Genomic DNA, 25725 nt, shown 5'->3' on the forward strand with positions numbered 1-25725 from the left:
CTCAAACACACTAAAATTAACACTGGTGTTTTGCCTGACAGATGCCACTTTATCAATAAAATAACAATAAGAGAAAGTGCTCAATTTCACAACAGAGTTTATTGTGTTAAATAACACTCTAGGTTGATGGCAACTGTTAGATATGACAGAAGATAGATAGTGCGACTTCCGCACCTTCACAGCCTTCTGGTATTTTGCCAGACTGTCCCTTAATGAATCCAGCGACACTTGTAAATTATCCTTATTCCACCTTCGTTCTGCTTGTCTGCAACTTTGCCTGAGGGCCCTGGTGGTGTCATTAAGCCCACTTTAGGTTTGATGGATTTAGATCAAAGAGGGGCAATAGAGTCCAGGATTTCACTGCTTATTGAATGAAATGAAAAAAGAATATTATCTGCGTACAATAGTATTTGGGTATAGATATATGACCATAGGGTCAAATATTTTGATAGCTTGGATACATTTCTGACTTTGTATCCATTAAGCATCCCGTGCTGGATTAACTGGTCTTGAATCAACAGATCAACTTCTGGCATGGAAGAGTGTTAGATAGAACAGTCCCAAGGAATTTAGATATCCAAGCAATGTTGACATAATAACTGTTCTGCTTATTGTATTGTCACACTTAGTGTCCGATGCTCAAACTCTCCCAACAAAAACGCACAGGATACCTCTGCTTCATTTCATGTCTGTCAACATATCAATGTAACATACATAACAGCAACATGTCATCAGGACTTCAGATTCTGGTTATTCACTCAAAGCCACAAGCCGAAACATCTTGGTCTGACAATAAAGTGGTTCTTTATATTACAAGTTTCGCTGGAGTTTTGATCTCTTCCGGTTATTCACTCATTGACACTAATGCCTGCCACTGTCTCAAACCAAGAAGTAAATGAAAGCAAATCAGATAGAGTCTATCCTACCTCTGTTCTCTGAAAGCGATAACAGATATCCACCAGGCCTGGACAACTTTTTGTCTTTCAGAGGCTGTATTAGGTTTTAAAAATAGAGTAAAGATATGCCGTATTAATTTGTTATTTTTCGCCTATTCTAAAATGGGTTGCTGTTAGTGCTCATAGTAGCCATTTAACTGTAGTCAAACAATTTTTTAAAAATGGTATCACTGTATAAAACAACCTACTGTGATCTTTAGGATAATCACAGCCTCATGAATCTTTACAACCACAAACTAGAGCCCTGGAGCATTCAGGGGACGAATGGCTTTCTAGGTATATTGATAATAAGGGGGTTTCTGAGTAGTTTCCAGAAGAGAAGTGCTCCCTATCTAATCGTCAAAAAATGCAGTTTTTGCAGAAATCTCCAAATGTCAAGTTTTTATACCAAATCACAGTATGCGGTTTTCTATGGTCTTCCTCAACGTCTTGGTGTTTTAAAGATAATTTTTTTGGGATTTTAAGCCTTTATTTTTTATAGGACAGCTGAAGACCTGAAAGGGGAGAGAGAGGGGGAATGACATGCAGCAAAGACCCGCAAGTCGGAGCCGAACCCGCGGCCGCTGCGTCGAGGAGTAAACCTCTACTCATGGGTGCGTGCTCCACTAGGTGATCCACCCAGGCGCCCACGTCTTGGTGTTTTAATGTGGTATTTTAGAGGGATTTTTTTTCCATTTCATTTTTCTGATTGGGATTGTAGATAAGTTGCAGTTCTTGTTAGAGGGGTGTAAAAGAGGAAAATATGTTTGGAGGGCACAGTGTGGGCATTACTATAGCCACAAAAGCTGTAGAGTGACATACTGTACATGTTGCAGACACAGTTAATGCCACAGCCTCAGAGGTCAGACCATGGCCCAAATTAAAAAGAAATGGTCCGATATTAAAGTTGATGCAAACATCTAGCGCTACACAGAGAAAGTGTTTCTGCCACGGGACGCCGGAGCTGACCCCTCTTGGGTGGGACAGGTGTCGGTACGACACCGGCACGGCGTGGTTTCTCAGAGTGCTCCTTTGTAAAGCTGGGCCCAAAACAGCACAGAGATCCAACAGGACAGCTCAAGGCAGTCAGAAATGGCTCTGAGGCCACTCGTCCTCGTTTGCCAGCAAGTCGTCTTGCTGTCGGTCTCCATTTGCCACATAGCCATTGTGCGTCATTACGCATGGCATGCCTTTTTATACCTATCAATTCAGGGCTCCAGACTAACTTTTTTTTACTAGGAGCATTGTAGCCCCTAACTAAAATAATGTTAGGGGCACAGGCATAAAATTTAGGGGCGCACAACTTAAATCGACCTGCAACGCAATTTTTCACTTTTACTGATAAATGCTTTGGTAATAAATACAGAAACTACAATGTGGTGTTTTATTTTAGTTCACAGTCACATTTTAATTGAATGGTGCTTAACAAATGCACATTCAGAAATGTATACAAAGTATTATTATTGTCAGTGTACTGTATTATTGCCTCATACAGGCTCTCCCTCTCTCCTCTCTGTCTCTTTTTTTGTTTACACTGAAATAATCATATCTAAGGTGTTTAAACTTCCATGGAACGGGGAGTATCTAGGCTAACTAAGTATCTAACACCCAGTGTGGGAAATATTGAGTAATGAGGGAGCCAGAGAGAGAGGAGCTCACAACACTCACAAAAGCACTAATTGTTTTTACGAGGTAAATAGTTATATATTTAGCATCCTATGTGTATTTTTTTTCATAGAAGCGGTCTCTGCTCTCTGCTGTCACAATTCTACCTCTCTCACCTAGGCTAAGGCTAACTCCTTATCAGCTATTACTACGCAGCATTTTCTTCGCCAATGTACGTCTCAATGTCTTTAGTAAACAAATGGATGATCTTTGGCTGCGGATCACCACTCATAAATGTATTATGGATGGCAACATCATGATTTTCACAGAAACATGGTAAAAAGAGCACTGTGCAATAGCATGTGTGGACGATGAGTGTGACGCCGCAATTGGCAGTGGCGTTGCTTTTTCATTTATTAACATGTCACGGCATACTCTATGCTTGTGGCTAAGATTGTGTTTAACTAGTGTATTGTGTTTAAACTGCGAAGTGCCTGTACTGTCGGCAAACTTTGTGTTCCCCGCAGTTCTGGGGTAGCGACTGCAACATTCGCAGTTCATGGAGTTCATCTCCTTACAGTACCTCAACCAGCTGAATTCTCGCATTCTCGTCTTCCCGAAAATGGTGGGTTCGGGCCTTTTTCGCCACACAAACCTCTGACTCTGAATCATCATCCGACTGTGACACTATAGACTCTGCACTAGCACACTAGCCGCAGGTCGGAAGAACAAGTCAATAGTTTGCTTGCTCATTGTTCAGACGCACGTAGCAGGTTGTGATATCTGTCTCCTTCCCACAGACGTTTACACGCGCTCGATTATCTCTAGGACCCTCCCCCTCCACACATTAGCCATTCCCTATCCTTCTCACACTCATTGGTCTGCCACAGAATCCAAATTTACTGGTCGCACATGTGCGACTGGATGTAAAATTCAGTTGCACACTCTCAAATTTTGGTTGCAAAATGCGACCATTTGGCCCTGCAATTTGATTGTATCTAAAAAGCTAAAGGTGTTAGCCTGGGAAAACCCTGACGAACTTCTGGCAAATTTGAGATTTTCTCTGCAAGTCAGTCTGGCCAAGAGCCCATTCAAGCATCTTTCCAATTTTTCCAAATCGAGGCACCAATCACAACCGTTGACGCGGGCTTTACACCACGATGACGATAGCGCAGCGACGGCGAGCAGCTTTTTGTTTACATTCAACATGACGGCTACCGCTACCGAAGCGCAGCAACCCGTTGATGCCGCTGTAGCTGCTACGTCACCCAGATCGTTGGTCTGATTGGTTGAAGGACTATCCAACGTGCCCAGAGGCGTTTGAGCGGCGTCCGTTGGTGATGCCCCTTTGGAAATGGGCTGCGAATGAACCTTGCCCAGACCCACTCTCAGTTACAACTGAGAAGGGTCTGGTGTCAACCAGGCTATAAAGGTGTCGGAATTAACCTAATTGTAAATGACAAATAGTTCTGCGCAAGGAGCATGTAATTAGTAAAACTTTCTATTGTACCTTTAACAATGGTTAAAACATGCTTTAGACAATAAAACAAACATTTAAAACAAAAATAAAACAATCTAAAGCCATACAAATAAACACTGTATAAAACACTACGATACTGTATATGATGACCATATTAAAACGATGTGCTCCGCCAGACAGAGGCATCGAAAACAGCATCACTGTAAACACTATTTGTCCTGTTTACAGGGGTTAAAGTGAAAAAAAATCCTGAGCCTGAACTTTTTTTGGGGGGTGGGGTGGGAGTTAAACTGCACAGACGGACTTATCTTCAATGTCACCATTTATTTTCAAGTATTATGGCTGTATGTTAAAATTGTAACTGAAATACGTAAATAATGTATTTAAAAAAATAAAATAAAATAAATAAACAAATATTGACGATAACAAAAATACAGTAACAAGACCTTAAAGTGCTTAAACAACTGGTAAACTGAGACTGAGATGGACAGATTCACTTCTCTTCAGTGATTATGCTTTGCACCATTTATTTTAAAGTACTATGTCAACTAAAGTGTTTTCTTCTGAACAATAACAAGTGGTTAAAGTGCTTAAATAGCAAGTACTTAAAGTGCTAAAGAACTGAACTGGTAAACTGAAGATTAGAAGTGAAGTCAAGGCCATTATCACTTATTTTTTCCAGGTTGTAAGCAAAGTCCTGCAAACTCTTCCTTTTTAAGACATTTGGACCAAAGGGGGAGGAGCTGGTCCAGAGGAGGCTGTAGCTGGCCTGAAACCAACAGGCTAGTTAATGCTTTTTTGTCTTCTGCTAGTTTTCTACACAGCGTGACCAGTGGCTGCAAAATAGTGAATGACAAGTCATGTTCCGCAATAAATGTGCACAAACGTATTTTTAAGTCGTAGACACGGTCAGTCATAGACAACGGTGTGTCAGCTGTAACAGTTGCTCCCAGCAACGTCATGGTAAGTTTGAGTGCACAGTCGGCAGCTCTATGACCGGGGTCTAACGCATGACGAGCAAGCACTTTCTTACCGCTGCTGGCATATAGTAGCTTCCTCGAGCAAAACATGCAGAAACAAGCACCAGGCTCTCTCAGTTTCTGGCACCAACTGCCAAAAGGCTCGCCGTCTCTACCTACTTCTTCTATCCACGCCCAGTGCCATTTATTTTTGAGTCCTTAATCTATGGGTATTTTTGATAAAATGATTTGACTATTGAAACCTTGAAACAGCACATTGTAATTTCTGCATCTATTATCAAAGTATTTATTAGTAATGCAGCGGAAATTAGTAGAAATGTGAATATTTGGTTAGCATGTTGATTTACGGTGTGTGCCCCTAAATTTTCTGGTTGCGCCCCTAAAATTTTCAGTTGGGGGCCAGTGTGCTCCTAGTGAAAAAAGTTAGTCTGGAGCCCTGCTATGTTAAATTCCCATAGAGGCAGACAGATTTTTATTTTTAAAGGCCAGTTATTTCATGGATCCAGGATACTATGCATCCTGATAAAGTTCTCTTAGCCTTTGGAATTAAAATAGCCCCACATCATCACATACCCTTCACCATACCTAGAGATTGGCATGGGGTACTTTCCATAAAATCATCGCTCAATGCAAATCAAACCACCTATTAGGCTAACCGACATAAAACCATGCCAATCTCTAGGCAGTCCCACGGTCGCTCTCCGGTTCCTTGCGGCGCGGGAGGGTCTGCGCATCTTCCTCCTCTTGTAATTCCAGCAAGAAAACACCGGGCTCCACAGCTGCGGTGAAGGCGAACTCTCTCCCCCCGCGGGTCGTTCCCAGGGCAGCGCGGCAGATGAACGAGTCCGAGTTGAGTTCAGTGTGCAGTGCCAGCTCGTGTTGTATCTCTTCAGGCAGCCGAAGCCGCTGGATCTTGAGTGTGACGCAGTCAGACTGGTCCGGCTCACATACCATGCTTTCCTGCTTCTCAGGTTCTGCCCCGATGTGTTGCTGCGAGGCATTCATTCCAGCCAGCACTTCCTTCACTGTGCTGTAGATCACCGATTTAAGCACACTTAACTGCTTCTCCAAGACCCGGTCGATTAATTCCTCCATGTTAGAGAACGTGTTCACATTAGCCACCACTCCATTAGCCGTAGACATGCTAGCGAATTTCTCCAAACGATTAGACAGCCCAGACGACAACGAGACTCGCTCTTTCGTGCTTGCAGGCGTTTCACCGAGTCACAGTGACAACAGACAAAACAATTTGGCATCGAAGAAAAAGTAACAGACCTGGTTATTTAATGAAATACGGAGGCGAGTGTAGGAGCTCAGTTTCTCGCAAGCATAGTGGCCGCCGGTCACGTGCTTCTCCCAGAGTTATAGATATTTTGATGAAATTAGGTCTTGGATTTTACCGGACTTTGAGAATAGATGCACGGTCATCCACTGTGTTTGTCTTGATTAAATCATGTGCAAATGACACCGGGATGCTACAAAATAACCACACATACCTCTACACACATTTTAAATAAATAACACAGATAAAAGTAAAACTCACAATGTTAACACATAATCACCCTTAGCAAAAAAAAAAACATTTGCTTAAATTTTCATTGTAGATCATCACCGCTGAAAATCTGCAGATACTGTTCGGGTCTGCAGTATTCTGCTGTTTATTTATCTCATGCCTCTGCAACATCCAAACAACAATACGATTTCATGATGAAGCGTTTTTCCATTTGTTGAGTCATTGTAGTCATGCTTCTGTGTTTAAGACAACGGTTCTATGAGATATCCGCTAAGACTAAGTATGAGATGTCTCCTCCTATATCTGCTCGATCCTCCCTTAAATGCATATGCAATGAGGAGCAAAAACATATATACACTAATGACACGCAAACTGTGACTGACTTGCTGCGACTGTTTGATATGTTTGGGGCAGAATGTGTCACATCTGCTCCTGAAAAACACAAAAGCTGCAGTAAATCTGGCCCAGAGATTACATACTGACAACATTTGAGAGACCCTTTTTAGTTTTTTCTAAATTGTTGTAAGGACAACGTTATTACAACACATTTACATTACATTAATTTAGCAGACACTTCAAAGTGGCATAGATTTGTCCATTCCCATAAACACAAAGCAGGAGCAATTTTGTGTTCTTTGTCTTGCTTAAGGACACTAGAACTTGAGGATAGGAGGAGCCAAGGATTAAAGCTCCAAATTGATGTAAACAAGTATAGACTTGTAAATGTATAGATAAGTATGGATTAAATATGTGTATGTCAGCCTGGTTCACCTTAAAGGACTCCATGTCAGAGAGAAGACAGGCACTCTGCATCCGGGCACGGAGGTGGGTACCTTCAGCTGATGTGCCTAGTTTGGCCAGTACTTCAGACTGCTCCTCTAACAGATCCTCTGTCATGGGAGCAGGTTCCTAAAAATCAAACATACACACAGGAGCATCAATGTATTTCAATTCACAAAAAGCAATGCCTCATTTGCACAAGAGTTTTTCTTCATTTGTGGTTTGAGCACGAAACCCCAATACCTTTTCTAAATGTGGCCTCATGAAAAGTTTCTATGCCTCACATGCCTGAATAAATTTACTTAAATACATATATGTTCAAAGATGAATTATTTTTAAAGTTCTGAGTAGCACTTGACACAGTATGCAAATATTTATTATTTTACTAATGTATGTCTTTCGTTTGGAGATTTTCTCAAGAACAGGTTCACATTTTTTAAGTCTTGAAACAATACTGACATGTCCATTTGAACTTTGATAGAGGTTAGTTGACAGTATTAGTTGCTGTAATTGTTCCTCTTTTCCACAGTGGTTGCAAAGAGATCCCTCACTAAAGCAATTTAAGTGACAAAATCCACAATCCTCGTTCTGTGTAAAAATGCTTTCTTAAGTTCAACTGAGGCTAATGAGGGTCAAGCAGTCTGGAAGGTCAAGCAGTCTGGAATAAGCAAATCAAGTGGGTACCTTCCAGAGTTACAGACTTAGCACAAATTTATTACATAGCGTACACCGCTAGGTGTTGGGCAATAACGATGCTTCTCAGGGATGTTTTGGGAGCACAGTTAGTGTACATAATACAGCAAACAAACAAATATGCATAATTTTCTGATTTTAGACAAATAAAAAAATATATGTAGAAAAGAATAAAATAAAAAAGGGAACATTTATTGAAAATCAGGAAAAAAATTAATACATGAAAAATAAAAAAAATAAAAAATTCTACTAAAGGAAATTTGCTATGAAAAGAAAGACAGGCTAAATATATGTACTCCTATAAACACAAATAAAATGAACAGTAAACATTTAGCTTAAACAAAAAACTAGGGAGAGCAGATGTATGAATTAGATTATCATAAATTAAAGGTCAAATATGTATTACTGACAGCTAGCGTTTAAAATAGTTACTGTAGTCCAAATTTAAAATACTGGAGAGAGTTGTCTCCTCAGGCCCCTCCTCCCCAGACTCGAAGTTCACGGAGGTTGCCAGGTTGTGAACACAGCATCAATGTTGCTAGACACTAGTCTTACATAGCCAGACATTACTCCACAACACAGCGAAGTAAAGTTAGGCTAGATGCTGGCTTCGTGGACAGTCATGAAAGCCTCTGCTCAGGCGGCGCTCTGTACCCGACTGACAACCACCCCATCTCGGCTTAAACAACAACCACTAAAACATCATGACCTCGTCATCCTCTCTACACAACTGGAAAACAAACTTTCTCAGTTTAAAATTACGGCAACAGTCGCTAAAAACACCACTACCTCGCAGTCCTCCCTCCCCGACTGACAGACACTTTCTCAGCTTAAAATTACTGCAACAACCGATAAAACATCATGACCTCGCTGTCCTCTCTACACAACTGATCAATACATATATATATTTGGAATAAAGAACAGTAACATGACAAGACTGAAATAATTAGTGCTACTGTATGTATGTGTATTCATAAATAACTCATGAATATGTGTGTAAGTGAGTGAGTAAAAGAGACAGACCCAGAGAGATCCTTACCTGTGTGACAGGAACATAGAGAGGCTCTGTAGAGTTGAGTAGAGTCATGTTGTTATACGGATGCAGCCTACCCTCTGCTTTACTTTTACTGCCATGCTTTTCTACCTCAGGATGCGGAGTCTCTATCTCCCCCTGGTCACTCAGGCACTCAAAGAACTCATCCTCACTGTCGCTCCATGAGTCCCAGGATTTCCCCGGAGACACCTCTCTTGTTGACGTGGATGCCGTTATTGGTGACGCTGCAGACTGTGGTACAGGGCGGCCATTCTGGCAGCCACCAGACACCTTACGCTCTCTCTCTTTGCTTCCCTCCAGCACCTTGCGAGCTTCATCTCTGGCGCATTTCCTCTCGATGCAGCAGTTCAGCATCTGTGCAGGAAAATACGCCCTATTCAGACATGAAATACCTAACATTGCTGTCCTCATTTCTCTGTTAAAATGATGGCTTGTTGTTGTCTTCAGACTTTAATGTTACTTACAGCTATATTTAGACAGGACACAACAATTACAATAAGAACGAGTGGGAGTGATGCCACTGCTAAAACAAAAAACTATGAGTTGAAAAGTTTCCAGTTTTTGTCATTTGGCACAGAATGTCATTGTACACACAGTTTGCACAGTTGGCCCCTCATTAATTATTTAATTTTCTACACATTATCTAGAGATGTCACGAGAATCAGTACCAAATTGATGCCAAAAACGTGCTGGTACTTGTTTTTCTACAGTACCGCAGGTACTGGGGGATGCAGGGTTAGGGTCAAAGATACGTAACTGTGTTTATTATTGGGATGTAATAATATATACTGCACAATGTGGAATTTAAGTACAAAACACTGTCAGCTGTCCACTAAATATGACGTTTGACGTTCACCCATTTTCAGCATGTAAGGTATTGTCAGGGGATCAACCCGTGTTGACTGGCTTGGTTTAAAATGACAAAAGAAGGGTTGAACCCTGGTCATTAGTGCGAAAGAGGTACAAGCGGTTGTTTTTCACACAGAGCCTATAGCTAATGCTAGCTGACATTAGCGCTTGTTCTAGCCAGAAAACCTTTGCATAACTTCAGTTAAGTTAACTGCCCGGTTCTATAAAGCCTGGTTCTAAACAAACTTAACATAGTAGCTGTTTGGGAGTTCTAGGTGAATTCCTGGAAGGTATTACCATATGCTAGCTGTGTAATGATGCCAGGCTTCAGAGCAGAGGGCTGTGGGTCCAGAATACTGACAATTGTTTTTTAAATATTAGGTTATTTTAAAAAGTATTGCGATAAGAAGCACGTGACCAGCACCCGCTATGGTTGCAAGAGACTGAGCTCCTACACTCGCCTCCGTATTTCATTAAATAACCAGGTCTATTACTTTTTCTTCTACGCCAAATCGTTTTGTCTGTTGTCACGGTGACTCGGTGAAACGCCGGCAGGCACGAAAAAGCGGGTCTCGTTGTCGCCTGGGCTGTCTACTCGTTTGGAGAAATTTGCTAGCATGTCTGTGGCTAATGGACTGGTGGCTAATGTGAACACGTTCTCTAATATGGAGGAATTAATCGACCGGGTCTTGGAGAAGCAGCTAAGTGTGCTTAAATCAGTGATCTACAGCGCAGTGAAGGGACTGCTGGCCGAAATTAATGCCTCGCAGCAACACATTGAGGCAGAACCTGAGATGCAGGAAATCATGGTATGTGAGCTGGACCAATCTGACTGCATCACATTCACAATCCAGCGGCTTCGGATGCCTGAAGGGATACAACACGAGCTGCACGCTGAACGCAACTTGGACTCGTTCATCTGCCGCGCTGCCCTGGGAGCGACCCGTGGGAGGAGAGAGCTCGCCCTCGCTGCAGCCGCGGAGCTGGGTGTTTTCTGGCTGCAATTAGAAGAGGAGGACGCACTACATGCATGGACCGCCCCGCGCAGCATGGAACCGGAGGGCGGTGGTGGGACTTTGCATTCGATGCCGGGGCCGCGACTGGAGGAATAAGGTCCTGTGGACTAACGGTATTTGGGCCACTGTACCGAGTTTGACTGGAGGACGCTGTGTGTAAGTTTTGGAACCAACCGTTGAAGGGACATCTAACCAGACTGTAAGAAATGATGAATGCTGGCTACTCAGTCTACAATCAATATTTTTGAGGACACTCAATCGGACTGGAAAAAAGGGAACATGATGAATCCTGAGGATACGCTATGTAAGTTTCGTAACTGTAACGGTCTGTTCAGCTGATAGTCTGCTTATTGTCATATAGCTTGGTCCAGAAATAGTTTGAAGGTGTTTATAATATTGTTCATGTTTAACATAAGAATTCACTAGACCTGTTTCAATTAACCTGTGACTTAAGACAGGAGGTGCAGTTTTGAGCTGGAGCATCTTAGTAAATAGGGAGGGGGTCTGCGGTCTCAGAGGGTTAGGGGATTTATTTTACTTTTTATGTTTTTGCTACACCTTGCTCAGAGCTAACAGTTCACCCTTTGCTACAGATTTGTCAGCAAAATCCAGTAGGGTACTCAAGACACGTATGCGTGTAAATTTTGAAGATGGCTGAGCTTTCAATCCTTTCAGTCAATATCAGGGGGCTAAATGGGCCGATCAAACGAGCTAAATTCCTGGACTATTTAAGAAGGAAAAACATAGACGTGGCACTTACCAAGAGTCACATTTACGTAAAAGAGATGTAAAAATCGTCTACAAAATAAATACTTTAAGGTTGCTGCCTCATCTAGTGACAACACCAAAACCAAGGGCTCCATCGTGTTGCTGTCGCGGAAATCCGCACTTAGCGTAGACAAAAGCAGTAAAGACTCTTCAGGCAGGATATCTTATACATGTACCACGATAAGGAAAATAGCCTTTGTCTCGGTATATGCACTGGCTACATATGATGAAAGTTTCTTCCCACGCCTAACCAATGAATTGCTCTCTCCCAATGAATATTCACTAATTATAGGGGGAGACATGAATGCAGTACTAGATTTAAATCAGGATAGATCAGGGGTCACGAAAGCCCAAAAACGCATATCGGACATGTTTAAAGCAGTTGTGGAATCCCACCATCTTACAGATATATGGAGGATGCACAATCCTACTAGCAAGGATTACACCTTTTACACACATCACCTCACCCACTCCCGCATTGATTATATTTTGTGCTCCAGTGGGCTTAAGGCAATGTTCCACACGATAGCAATAGAACCAGCAGTTCTGTCGGATCACAATGCGCAGATAACCACATTCCATGGTGATATGTTAGGAGAAAGATCTAGAAGGCGGCAATTTAACAATTCCCTTCTCCAAAACACAGCTTTTGATACAGAGTTTAGAGCCAAGCTGGCGGAGTTTATATCAACCAATACTGACTCAGTTTCGGACCCGGCGTACATTTGGCAAGCCACTAAAGGATTTATTAGAGATTTCACATCTTCCTTTGTGGTCAATTTGAAGAAAAAGAGAGAGGCAAGGATTGCAGAGTTGGAAGAACGTTGTTAATCATTAGAGCAGTCTCTAAAGACGTGTTTTTCTAAATCTACACACACTCTTTTAGTCACAAATCGAGCAGAGCTAAATGATTTGCTAAGTAGGAGAGCTGAATTCATAATGCACAGAGTGAGGGAAAATTACTATTTTAATGGTAAATGACAAACCAAGCAAATTGCTTGCTCTGAAATTAAAACAAAGCGAATCCAGAGCTGCTATCAACAGCATCCGCACAAGCAGAGGTATCTCAACGAATCCTAAAGATATCACTGCCACTTTCTAATCCTTTTATTCAAAGTTGTATGAATCCTTCTGCAATCCGGATCCAACACAGTGCCAAAAGTTCCTGAAAGATCTAAACCTGCCTCTCCTTGACCCAGAGGAGGCAGAAGAACTGGGTCAACCTACAACGTTAGAGGAACTTAAATCAGCGTTAAAAACAGCTAAGAAAGGGAAAACACCGGGGTTGAATGGAATTCCATCAGAACTTCTTCTACAATACTTTGACATATTAGGACCTATCATTTTACAAATTTCAACCTTGGCCATAGAGAGGGGCACCTTTCATCAACACCAACCAACACTGCCCTAATTTCGGTCATACACAAAAAGGGCAAAGGTCCTACGGAGTGCTCAAACTACAGGCCCATCAGCGTCATTGGGACGGATATTAAGCTCTACTCCAAAGTCTTGGCACTACGACTAGAACGCTTTGAGAAGCTAGTCCACTCCGACGAATCAGGGTTTATACCAAAGCGTCACGCTGCAGACAATATACGCAGATTATTCCATGTAATAGAAGAAGCCAAAAACCTTCCAACAACGGCAGCAGTTTTATCATTGGACGCGGAAAAGGCTTTTGACTTCCTAGAGTGGAACTACTTGTGGCAAGTAATGGAGAGGCTTGGTTTGGGAGCCAAATTTATTGACATGGTACGTTCTTTATATGCGAGTCCCACGGCCATAGTCTCAACCAATGGCCTGCATTCACAGCTATTCCCCATCGCACGGGGCTCGCGACAGGGATGCCCGCTATCTCCCATGCTATTTGCGATCTCTCTTGAACCGTTAGCCCAAGTCATAAGGCAAAATAAATTATGTAATGTCCAGATTAAATGCAATAACAACTCAATATCGTTATTTGCAGATGATATTTTGCTGTACATCTCTGACCTTGAGGACTCTGTCCCAAAAATTCTTAAGATCTTTAACGAATTTGGCTTAATCTCCGGCTATAAAATCAATTGGAATACATCTAATCTTCTTCTGTTGAACAACGGACAGGTGACATCAGCTATTAGTGATACAATACCAACCCAAAGCAAAATTACATATTTGGGCATCACCATTCACTCATCGCTACAGCGAGTTGTCCAGGGCAACTATGAAACTATACTAAGTAGTGTTCAAAGAGATCTGGCCAATTGGTCTGTGTTAGGGAAATTTTGATTTACATACTTTCCCTCTTGTTATTATTAAACTGTTTGCATAGAATAATATTATACTTAATACTCTAAACAAGATAACATGGGAGCCATTGCTTGTCCTTGTCTAAGCACATTGTGTTCCTGAGGGCATACATGCCCTCCCAGACCAGATAGGGGAGACGTCATCGACTCTGACAAGATAACAATTGACATCTACTGTGTATCATGATTTATTACATTTATTATAAAAAGCAGCTGTAGAGAGCTTTTCATTAGGTCATTGTCTGTACTATTATGTAGTGCAGAAAATGCCTCCTTGTTATGTTCTCAAGTAAAATGAACTTTAATATATCTTCAGTGGTCTCTGTCTATTCTTGATAATATAACGATTCTAACAGTCTGCGCTGCCGACATCGCTACAGTCCAGGATTGCTGTTGTTAAAATGAACATGGTTCCTTGTGTGAATTTCTTAAGTACAATGATCCCCTTACCCCCACCAATAAATTTCTGGAAGAAACTTGATACCGCAATTCGGCAGTATATTTGGAATGATAAACAACCTAGGCTAAAATACTCTACCCTGCAACGTACCACAAACACGGGAGGCCTGGCCCTCCCCAACCTTAAAGTGTACCACAGAGCCTTTCACCTACGGGCCCTCGGAGTGTGGATGGACCCCTCATCTACAGTACCATGGCAAGAAATAGAGCAAAACCTCACTGGAAGTCTAAGACTGCAAGACCTTGCTTTTGCAAGTGTGTGCCCAAAAAAGCGTATGCTAGCCCATGGCCCTATTATCACCAACACACTGACCAACTTTAAACAGGTCGAGGAGCACCTACGATACACCAATAAGTGGCATTTGAATACCCCAATGTGGCACAATGCACATCTAATGTCTGGTAACAAACCCTTTACTTGTAACCAGTGGAGTGACAGAGGTATTTATACTTTAGACCAGCTATTCAATGATAATGTTATTATGTTAAGTTTTGAAGACCTGAGAGCTAGCTTTGAGGTCCCTAGGACATCCTTCTTCCTTTATCTTCACTTAAGATCAGCCCTAAAATGTTATGGAGTGCCATGGGGGAACAGTCTTGAGACACACCCAATCGTTAAATGGCTTGTTGATTCTCCTGTGAGAGGATTAGTGTCCAAGATTTATGCTAAACTGATGCAAGTATCCGTAGGAGAACTCCCAATAGTAAAGAAATGGGAGCGAGAGCTGAGCCCTGAGGGGAATGAAATTAATTGGGAGACAGTTTGGGACAACATTTCCCACTGTTCCAAGAACCCAAATCACCAGCAGATCCTCTTCAACATATGCCATAGGACATATTGGACTCCTCAGAAGAGATACGTCTCTAAAGTCATTCCTACTCCCTATTGCATGTTCTGTCAACCTGAACAAAACTGCAACTTTCCTACACATGGTTTGGGAGTGTGAACAGATGCATGAGTTTTGGAATAAAACAACATCAGTAATATCTGATGTGATAGGATGTCGAATTCCTACTGACCCGATTGTTTTGTTACTTAATGAAGACTCTAAATTACATCTGCTTGGGAGACAGAAGAAAATTTGGCTAGCCGGCTCAACCGCAACCAAGAAAATGATAGCTCAACGCTGGCCCCCCCCTCCCCCACTCGCTTTGTATAAAACAGTGGTTGGCGTACTTCCTAGACATAATTATGCTGGAGCTCTCTACAGCAAGGACTAACAAAGCCAAGTCATCGACTATAGACCTATGGAAAAACGCAGCTGCACAAGTATCAGTCCTAATGACCTCAACATCACAAGAATTAGAGGAGAGCGACTAGGCAAGGTGTGATTTTTGTTTTGTTTTGTTTTCTTGTATATTGGTTTGTTTTGTTTTCTCCGAGACCGCAGAGGTTGGGGGGTGGGAGAGGGTTTTGGTTCTTTTTTGATTGTAGTTGTTTGTTCTGTATGTTCTATGTTCAAAAATATCAAAATAAAAAAATTATCATAAAAAAATAAATGTATATTGCACATTTTTGTATAGTCATTTGTTCTTATGCTCGTTTAACTTTGTAAGTTCAAGTTAAAAAATATACAAGGAACAAGTCTATCAAAATAAACAAAAACAGTCCAATATTTTCTTTTCTGAATTAAAAGATGCAAGTGTGTTTCATCTAAAATCTCCGCTTCATGATATCAATGCAGGGTGACAAAATTCAATGCAGAGGGACTTCCGGTTGAGTGGGCATGGTGGCAGCACGCTAGTCAATCAGCTCCCCCATTCCTTTTTCTAAAGCCCCTGTTACATGGCCAGTTAACATTAACGTTACATAAATTAGTCGTAGGGTCATATAACACGCCTAGGATCCAGCAGAAAAAGCCGAAACAAGGTATTGACGTTAGACAGGATTCTGAGAGTGAGAAGCCTCAGGCGGAGGACAGCAATGCTAGCATTAGCATTAGCCAGTCGGCTAAGGAGAGGCTAGACAACAACGAAAGTATGGCAAACTCGGAAGTGATTCTACAAGAACTGAGGGATTTTCGCAGAGAGGATAGTAACACGCTGAAGGACATTAAGGAAGAAATAAACAGAACTAACAGTAGAAACGACAAGGCAGGAGCGAATAGCCGAGGCGGAGGGGAGAATACGGGGAGTGGAGGGTGCACTACTGGAGATGCTGAAGCGTCAGACTCACCTAGAAGTAAGGCTAACCGACTACGAAGGTCGATCCAGGACAGATAACATTAGGATTCACTGTATCAGCGAAGGGGCGCAAGGAAATTCAACATCTATGATATCCTTTGTGGAAATGCTGCTGAACGAAAACCTAGGCCTCCTGCCCTCCGCTGACCTGAATATTGAGAGGACGCGCCGCAGAGGTTGATAATTGTCAAGTTCGCCAACCACCGCACCAAGAGGACATCGTGAAGACAGCTTGGCAGAAACGTGGTTTTGAGTTCAAAGAGAGAAGAGTGAACATAGACCATGACTATGCCCCGGAGGTGCTGAAAAATCACAAGGAATATGCAGAGGCAAAACAAGTGCTGAGGGAAAAAGAAATAAGATTGCAGACGCCATTCCCTGCCAGATTGGGAATCTTTTTTCCTGACGAAACCCGACTGTACGGCTCGGCTTAGGAAGCGACCAAGGACATGGTAGCAAAGGGACTACCAGTCAAGGTTTTCAAGTCAGCGGAGACCTATGAGGAGAAAATCAAGCGTCTGACATGGCACACACCTTCCCGGGGGAAGGATGGTGAGACATCGGTGGTGCGAGCAGGATACAAGGACAAGTTGGACGCTATTAAAAAGATGATAAATGTCTTGGAGTCTGCGGTAGGAATAGAAAAGTGTCTTTGAACTCCACGTTCGATTATATCAATATGCTTGAGAAGGACTGGTTTCGAACAGGTTGGTGACTTTGTTGACTAATCATAACGAGCCGCTGTTTTATCATAACAATGGCACTTTCTCAAGTACAACTGAGACCATTTGTATATGTTTACATCTCTCCTGTCTACTGGACTCTGTCTCCTGGCCATGTACAGTGTATTAGGTATTTTAATATGGGGACCGCTCAGTTTTCTTTCGGAGAAATCGCAATCGCTTTTGGAGCTTTTTAAAGGGGTGATAGAATGCTTATATAGGGTATTTCACACTCACAAGGTCTCCTAATAGGGTATGTAACATTGATTGGGCTGAAAATTTCCCGGTTGCTATTTCATGGGCCCTTATGCATCCCTGTGTTTTGGCCCTATTTGGAATGAGAGCTTTTCTTCCAAATATGGTATGCTCATGAATATTTAGATGAGCTGCGCGCTGATTGGTTGAGGAACCACATACAGATACACTGGAGACGAGACAGCAGGTCTCATATTTCAGACACTGCAATGTTTCGTTACTAAATTCACTTCTGAGACTTTATGCGATAAATCAACTATATAAAGCTCAAATGTGGGCCGTTTTACTAAAATTGATGGCTAACTGCAAATTTGGTAAGACGTGTCGGACTTCAGGAGGTCCACACAGTCTGACGAGACAGCGGCAGCCCCGCTGCAATCCATACCCAGGAGAAAGTCACCGTTTCTGGGTTACTGGACAACCGGGGCTCGGCCGAGCTGGCCTGTTGCCGGCATAACTAAAGTATATTTACAGTTTGAATTTCGTCACGCCACTTATATAACAGCTACCCTAAGGTCTTACAAAGCTAACGCTTGTGTCCGATTTCAATTTAATGCATTTATGTGAATATGAGGGGTTTCATTAGCTGCTAGTGTCCCTTCAATCCTATGGGTAAAGATCGCGGCTAGCAGCAGGCCCTGGAGCTTCGTCAGGGCCTCGGCATTTGGTAGTCCAGTAACCCAGAAACGGTGACTTTGTGCTGGTATGGGGCTCCGTGGGCTTCCGGTCGCGACAGAGATCCATCTAGCTCACAGCGAGTGAGTAACTATGTACCTCTACATAGTTGATTTCTCGCATAAAAAAAGTAATTAAATAGCGGACCTCTGGAGATCTGCGTGACCTAGCTAGATTCAGAAAACTAAGCTGACCTCAGGTCAGTGGTGTAGCCTATGCAAATGTTGGGGCGTGACAAAGACTAGGAGTTGAGGCGTTGACGTCAACTTTTAGCTCTGTTGAGATTCGCCCGTTTTCAGCAGCAGTTTCAAATTGTGAGATTTGCAGAGGAAAGGGGTTTCAATGGAATTTTGAGGTTCTATGTATGTCCTATTTACCCACCAAACTGTCGTTTTTCAACTATGAGGTAAAATCGGTTTTGCATTCTATCACCCCTTTAACTCCGAAAGGCAGATAACCACAGGTTGCTGTTTATCTTATAATGGATAATTGTGTTTTGTTATTTAAACAAATGATTGAGGAAATAAACTTGTCCATGAGTCTACTGAGAGACTTCCAGCTGACAGCGTGAGCATAACTGGCGAGCGAGTGATCCCGGCTGCCACCAACTGGAGCTTCTCAAGTCCGACAACATTAGGGTTAGGTACCGTTCACATTTTTATCGGTACCGGTACCGATACAGGTACCTGAAATTCACACTGCACACCTTCTGATTATGAACGGCGAAATGATGTGTCGCTTTAAATTTTGCTGCCGCAAGGACTTGTGGGAAGGCGTTATCTCCTTTCCTTTCGTAATGGATGGTCCAGTGTATCCTATGCTAAAGGAGGTAACAAAGGAAGCATTGAAGCACCTTACCTTATCACTTAGACAATTCGAACGGCTCTTACCATGGCAGCCACTTAGCTACAGTACTTCTGGGTTATTTCACTCAGTTAGGAACCTTTCTAAACAAATTTGACTATTTGACTGCAACCCATGTCTCCTAGCATGTCTGTGTGTGAGTGTGCGCGTATGAAGCATCAGCACAGAACACACGAGATGTAAAAATATTTTCGGTTCATTATAAAACTGTGGCTAGACCAGACCCTCCCCCATGTTTTTGTTGTTGCATGGAGCATTGGGGCAAACCGTCAATAAAAAAATGAACTCTCTGTTAAGCAGATGATACCTTACACAAGTGTCTACATCATGAGTTATGAAAGGCGCATAGGGGCGGGGCAATAAATAAATTCCAATTCCAATAAAAAAGGAACTCTCTGCTGAGCGCAATGATACCTCACACAAGAGTCTATGTCAAACAGGTCATTAGTTATGTAAGGGGGTGTGGCTAAAGACTAGGGGGTGGGGCAAACCGTCACCAGAAACAGGAACTCTTTGCTGAGTTCAATGATACCTCAAACAAGAGTCTATCGATGTGTTCGATTCCGTTCCCTATCAAGGAAATAGTGCGCTATATAGTGTGTTTGCCATTTTGTAGTGGTGTTCGAATTCTCCGCGGTTAATTTCATTCCACTATAAAATACCCACAATGCACTGCTAATTTGAGTGTACATAAGATGTACCCTACATTTCACTCCCTTACACCACAATGCAAGGCGGCTGTGTTTTCCCGAAGGAAAAGAAGAAGCAGAAGTCACCGCGAAAAAACTGAAAATGGAGTGGAGTTTCATTTCTAAACAGTGGAAATGTAACAAGCAACATATACATGTATACAACCTTTTACTTTGTACCTGGGTGCTCAGTTTGTTTCAGGGACGTATTAGAAGTATTTTGTTTCGGTTTGTTTACATGATGCTAGTCGCGTCTGCCTCTGTCACACAAACAACGGGTGCATCTCCTGACGCAAGTCCCACAACGATGTGTTTTCAGTGAGTATCTGAAATCTCGTTTGGTCGTTCTCTATATAGTTCACTATTTAATAAACACTATATAGGGAATAGTGAGTGAGTGAATAAGGGACCGGTTTCGAACACAGCTTATGTCAAGCGGTTCATTAGTTATGAAAGGGGCGTGGTTTAAGTACAAACACTGAAGCTTTTAATAACATTTCATCGTTAAGATCTTGAGATGGCACAGGCAAATTTTGAAGTCGATCTGATGAAATCTCTAGGAGGAGTTTGTTAAAGTAAGCATCTTGAATTTCAGACGTACTTCCTGTTGCTAGCAGGTGGCGCTATGACTATGAGTCAATATTGGCAAGTAGATGTCCTCTAACTTGGACTCTAATGAATCATGAGAAATTTGGGGCAGATTGAAAAATGTACACTTAAGTTACAACAACAGGCCTGATGCATGTGCAAATTTTGGTGAGTTTTCAAGCATGTTAAGCCCCTCAAAAATGTGATTCATTGGGGAAAAAAAATAAATGGAGCAGTGGAGAAGTTTCAATAGGGCCTTCACCGACGCTCTTGGTGCCCGGGCTCTAATAAATATTGTCAATGGTAATTGTTGCATTAACATGGATAACTATTGTATAAATTCATTATATCGGACAGTCATTGAAAAAGTAAAACCTTGGCCTTAACTATGATTGTTTTTTTCTCTTAGTGTCACGTTTTCCCACTGGGAATGACCAACAATGGGTACTGATTTACTTGTCTTGTCTATTTTTAAATAATTAGATTTTTCCTTTTGGCTCAAACACACTGCATGCATTTTGTATAAATGGCTACCTGGAGCTTTTGATGCAAAAGACAACAGCGAAGATCAGGAGGTCCACCAGCTAGTCTGAAGATTAGGAAACATACAGAGAAGATGAGGTGGATAGGAGTGAACATGACTGTACTGTATTAATAGATTAAACAACTACATTAACTACTTCTTGAACTGGTTCAACTAGTGCAGCCTTGCAAAAATAGTAACATTGCCTCTTAAACACATTTACACTTGGATTTTGGTATTTTATCAGTGATTGAAATACTAGAAATAGGTAGTGATAAACTACATGCGAGTCGAGAAGATCAAGATGTGCTAACATCACAAAAATGACAGATTTCTTCTTGGACAATAGGACAAAGTACAAACTACTTTTTTTTTTTAGATGCAGATCTTAAACCATATGCATATAAATGCTATGCCTGTAGTCCTTCAAATAAGCCTAAGAGCAGGCCAAGTGTGTTTCGTACCCACCCATAGATGAGGTAGTGGTTTTCCCAGCGATAGCGCAACTCTAAGACAAACTCCTGCCAGAGGTGGGCAACAGCACGCAGCCCGCCATGGTTGTAGTTGACCAGACACGCACACAGTGCCAGCCGGTAGGTCAAACTGTCACTGGGTGCTGATTTCAGCTGGAGGAAAAGGTTCTGGACACAGGGGGATATAAAGCATGGGGAATGACACACACACACACACACACACACACACACACACACACACACACACACAATTAGAACAGGAATCAAATGTAGGGAAATACTTACTAAACAAACTTTTAACTCATACTGACTGACCACATATAATGCAACTAAGTGAATGCACAGTGGCATCCTGGCAGCTTTTTTTAAGAACAGAATTATGACTGAAATAGTGCACTGTATACAATAGCCATTGTGCCGAGAAACGCTTTTCCAAAGGTTTGCATTATATCTTGTAATTTTTTTGTGTAATTATATTTTCCATTGTTTGAAGATTATAATGGTTCTGCAATGGTTGCAGTTATTTTTAATGGTTCTGCAGTGTTTGAACGTGTTTGTTACATGTACAATTTCTTTTAAAACATGCATCATTGACTCTAAAAAAAACTGACTAGTGAACCTTACCCGCAATTTCCACCAACTGCGAAACTGCTCCGCCGTCTTCAATACCCACCAGGTCCAGATTTGTTGCGGAACGTCTGCGGCCTTGACTGACAGCTGAAGTCACGAGGACCCACGAGATCTCGCAAATTCATGTATGATTGCGCGATATAACAGGATGTGGTCAAACAACAGTTTGTTTCCATCCAGAGGAATAGAGGGGAAACAACTCTGTGCTGACATGCTGAAATATGATCCGCCGTGAGCACGGTGTATTTTATTTTGAAAATTAACCGGATGTTTTATTTTGTTTCTGTGCTCGACTTCCTGTCCCCCACAATCTGCCCTGTGCTGAATTGCTGCGGAGCTCTCCGGCATCCGGCAAAAATAGAAGCTCTGCGTTTCTGCTCCGGAGGGCTGCGGATCGCCGGAGCTGGAACGCAGCCGGTCCGCAGTCAGTGAAAATACACACATTGACTTTAATGGAAACCTATTGACTGCGCCGCCGTTCCGGAGTGGATCCGCAGCTGTTCCGCAGTTGGTGGAAATTGCGGGTTAGATGTCACCTGGTTAGCAAACTGAAATTGTCACAGTGTGTAAGTAGGGAAGGGGCAAACATACATCGTAAGAGTTTTTATTTTGTTCGGCTTTCCCACAGTTGTTTGACTGTGCAGCTTTACTCTTGCTATTCTCTGATGACTTTTCCACAGCAGCATCTGGGAAGAGATACTGAGACATGCAAGAAAATAACACAAACACTTTAACGCACAAAAGGCAATTCAATTATCCATTTACATAAAAACAATGCATCACTGGCCAAGTCAATTGCCTGCCATACATATTGAATATTGGTCTAACCCAGCCTTTTGGCTTAATTGGCATTTAGCATAGAGAAGGACATCTATATTGTCCCTGGGGAAATTAACTGACACACACACACACACACACACACACACACACACACACACACACACACACACACACACACACACACACACACACACACACACACACACACACACACACACACACACACACACACACACACACACACACACACACACACCTTTTTTAAGGCTGCTATGTCAGACACCATTTTAAAGTCATGTATTTAGAGCCAGATGGAAGTAATGTTAATCAGTGTCATTCACTATACATGTGAAAGCTCTGTTGTCGAGTGAACATGAAGTGAATCAGACATGGAGCGGAGTTTGGCTCAGGTTCACTCTTTATCCCCTTTGCGTGCAGAAGTCTCCACCACCACAGCACCAGTAACGGCAGTGACTACTGCCCACGCTGAATGGGGCTATGAATTGTCAAATGTTTTCTTTGATAATATCCATATAAAACAGTCAGCATGAATAACCATTACCAGAAGGATGGAACTGAGTACATCAGCGTTGAGCGGAGATTCATCAATGCGTCTGTGGCGTCGGATGTGCTTTCGGGCACTGTGCACCATATTGGAGACAGACAGTTTGGAGATCGGCACTGTTGCTGCTGGCTCTGTCAGCTTCGATAAAGCAGAGCTGATGTCACTATTTTCTGCAGGGAAAAAACAGCAGCTGTTACAATCACACTAAGCAGTTACCATCTAATATTTAATACTGTATAAAGTATGTATTTGTATATTGTATCTCAGAAGGAACAACACTTTTTAGTAGGGGTGGGACGAGACACCCAGCTCACGAGACGAGTCAATACACGAGATTGGGTTCAAGAGATCGAGACGTGTGTCTCGGCCAAGAGAGAGAGAGAGAGAGAGAGAGAGAAAGGGAGAGAGAGAGAGCGGCGGTACTCTCTAACGTTCTAACGCTGGGTTCTACAGGCAGCTTTTTTCTTCTGCTATCGCTCTGCAAAAGTAAACTCAGAGTCAACTTTGGAGAACAGGCGGGGGATCTTCTATCCTAATTTCGAGGCTTCTGCTCTGCACTTGTGTACTGACATCGCGAGACACTTTTTACTAGAAATCTCATCACGTTTTAATCTGGCGAGATCTCGTGGGATCTCTACTTTTTTGAATTGTGGAGATCAGCAAGGCTCTATGTAAACATTTCACACAGTGGATGAGGTAGTAGACTCCATGCTTTAGACTACGATTTACCTAGTGACATTACATTGAGAAACAATGCCATCCATTCCAGTGTTAAACAGTACAGCCAGTAACCTGACCTTTGACCTCCTCTTCAGCCAATCCTCTTCCCAGAATCTCTTCTGTAGACTCCTTCCTACAGCAGAGCCTAAAGAACTCTGTCAGAACGTCACCTGCATGGAAAGATAGGAATGGGTCAAATTGTTGTAAACATTTTAACACTACTTATACTGCCCCAGAAAATTACTCAATTAATTTTTTGTCTTGACAAAGTTATTGTTACCAGAGGACTTCCGTTCGAACTATGTAGTGGAAAGACGTGCAGTGGCTGCCTCCTGTATAATTTCCCTAATTCTTGCTTTGTGCGTCTACTACTTTGATCTTTTTTTTGTGTCACAGCTTACTTTTTTGAGTGAGTTTTTGTTTTATTTACGAAAATGGGTAAGTCAAGTCGATCGGCCGGGAAAAATCAAGCTCAGCAGACTCTCGGTTTCACTGCTGCAAGTGAAACTAGCAAAATGGCGACTGCTTCTTCTTCTTTTACATTGGAGATGGTCGTTATTGAGATTGAAAAATCCTGGAAAAGCATGGCTGCCGAATTGACGGCCTCTCTGAACGTGGCCCTCGCCACTATACAGACGGTGCTTGAAGCTATCACTACCACGGTGACCAAACATACTTATACTCTCTCGGTGATGGAAACGGCCCTTTCGACTCACTCGGATAACATAACTAGTCTGGAGCAATAATTGGTGGAACTACGGTCCAAGCTGACCTCCATGACGTACGACAACAGCAGGCTACAAGCCTCGGTGGAAGACCTGATCGAACGTTTTAAGCGTCAAAACTTGGAAATGTTTTGTCTTCCCGAGGAAATTGAAGGCAAAAATCTGAGGCTGGTTATGGCTCCTCAACTCCCCCTTCCAGCTGGACCAGGCCCACCGTAGCCTCGGGCCCAAGCCCCGCCAGGGATCCCGGCCTATTATAGTACGCTTTTTTTTTTCTACATTGAAAAAGAGAGACTGTTGCTGTGGGCAAAAGAGCACCGCAATATCAAGTATCGGGGTCACGGCATAAAGTTGTACAAGGATTTGTGCGATGATTTCAGCGCTATATGGCCAAGAGGCAGCTGCTTCAACAAGGTGAAGTCCCTGTTCTTTCGAAAAGGTGTACGGTTCGGGATGATCTACCCCGCCTGCCTTTGTATCACCCTTAAGGGCGTGGATCATCGCTTTGACACCCTGGAGCAGGCTAAACTGTTCCAAACGTCCCAAACGATCAACGGGAGACGCCAAAACCACCCTATCTCACCTGGAAAAAAACGGAACCTATGTGAGATTGCTGTTCATTGATTACAGTTCAGCGTTTAACACCATAGTTCCCTCCAGACTTGTCACAAAGCTCAAGGACCTGGAATTAAACACCTCACTGTGCATGTGGATCCTTGACTTCCTGAGAGGCAGACCCCAGGTGGTTTGGGTGGGCAGACCCCCCTATTCCACCCTCATCCTTAACACTGGAGCACTCCAGGGCTGTGTTTTAAGTCTCCTGCTGTCCTCCCTGTACACACACACACTTTTATGTAGCCTCTTTCGACTCTAACACCATCATCAAGTTTGCTGATGATAAAATAGGCGGTG

The 25725-nt window shown here is 42.5% G+C and overlaps 1 protein-coding gene and 2 long non-coding RNA genes across 5 annotated transcripts in view; 1 reads left to right on the top strand and 2 right to left on the bottom strand.

Moving 5' to 3' along the window:
* The window catches only part of rab3gap1 (RAB3 GTPase activating protein subunit 1), a 119614-nt gene that overhangs the window by 51225 nt on the left and 42664 nt on the right, over positions 1–25725 (bottom strand). For all 3 annotated transcript variants that reach the window (XM_031323994.2, XM_031323993.2, XM_031323992.2), the window contains 7 exons: positions 24166–24258; positions 23366–23538; positions 22615–22722; positions 21389–21561; positions 20932–20986; positions 9026–9394; positions 7285–7422 (listed from right to left, as the gene is read on the bottom strand). In XM_031323994.2, the coding sequence (XP_031179854.1) occupies positions 7285–7422; positions 9026–9394; positions 20932–20986; positions 21389–21561; positions 22615–22722; positions 23366–23538; positions 24166–24258 (1109 nt within the window). The remainder of the gene's footprint in view (positions 1–7284; positions 7423–9025; positions 9395–20931; positions 20987–21388; positions 21562–22614; positions 22723–23365; positions 23539–24165; positions 24259–25725) is intronic.
* On the bottom strand, positions 1649–6756 carry LOC116067545. The gene is made up of 2 exons (XR_004109250.2): positions 6691–6756; positions 1649–1975 (listed from the first exon to the last, which is right to left on the bottom strand). It is a non-coding gene; the product is annotated as an uncharacterized LOC116067545 (long non-coding RNA).
* LOC116067538 lies at positions 5416–23728 on the top strand. The gene is made up of 3 exons (XR_004109243.2): positions 5416–5426; positions 8377–8385; positions 23655–23728. It is a non-coding gene; the product is annotated as an uncharacterized LOC116067538 (long non-coding RNA).

This window comes from Sander lucioperca, chromosome 5 (assembly GCF_008315115.2).
Source record: "Sander lucioperca isolate FBNREF2018 chromosome 5, SLUC_FBN_1.2, whole genome shotgun sequence".
In the NCBI taxonomy this organism is placed as follows: domain Eukaryota; kingdom Metazoa; phylum Chordata; class Actinopteri; order Perciformes; family Percidae; genus Sander; species Sander lucioperca.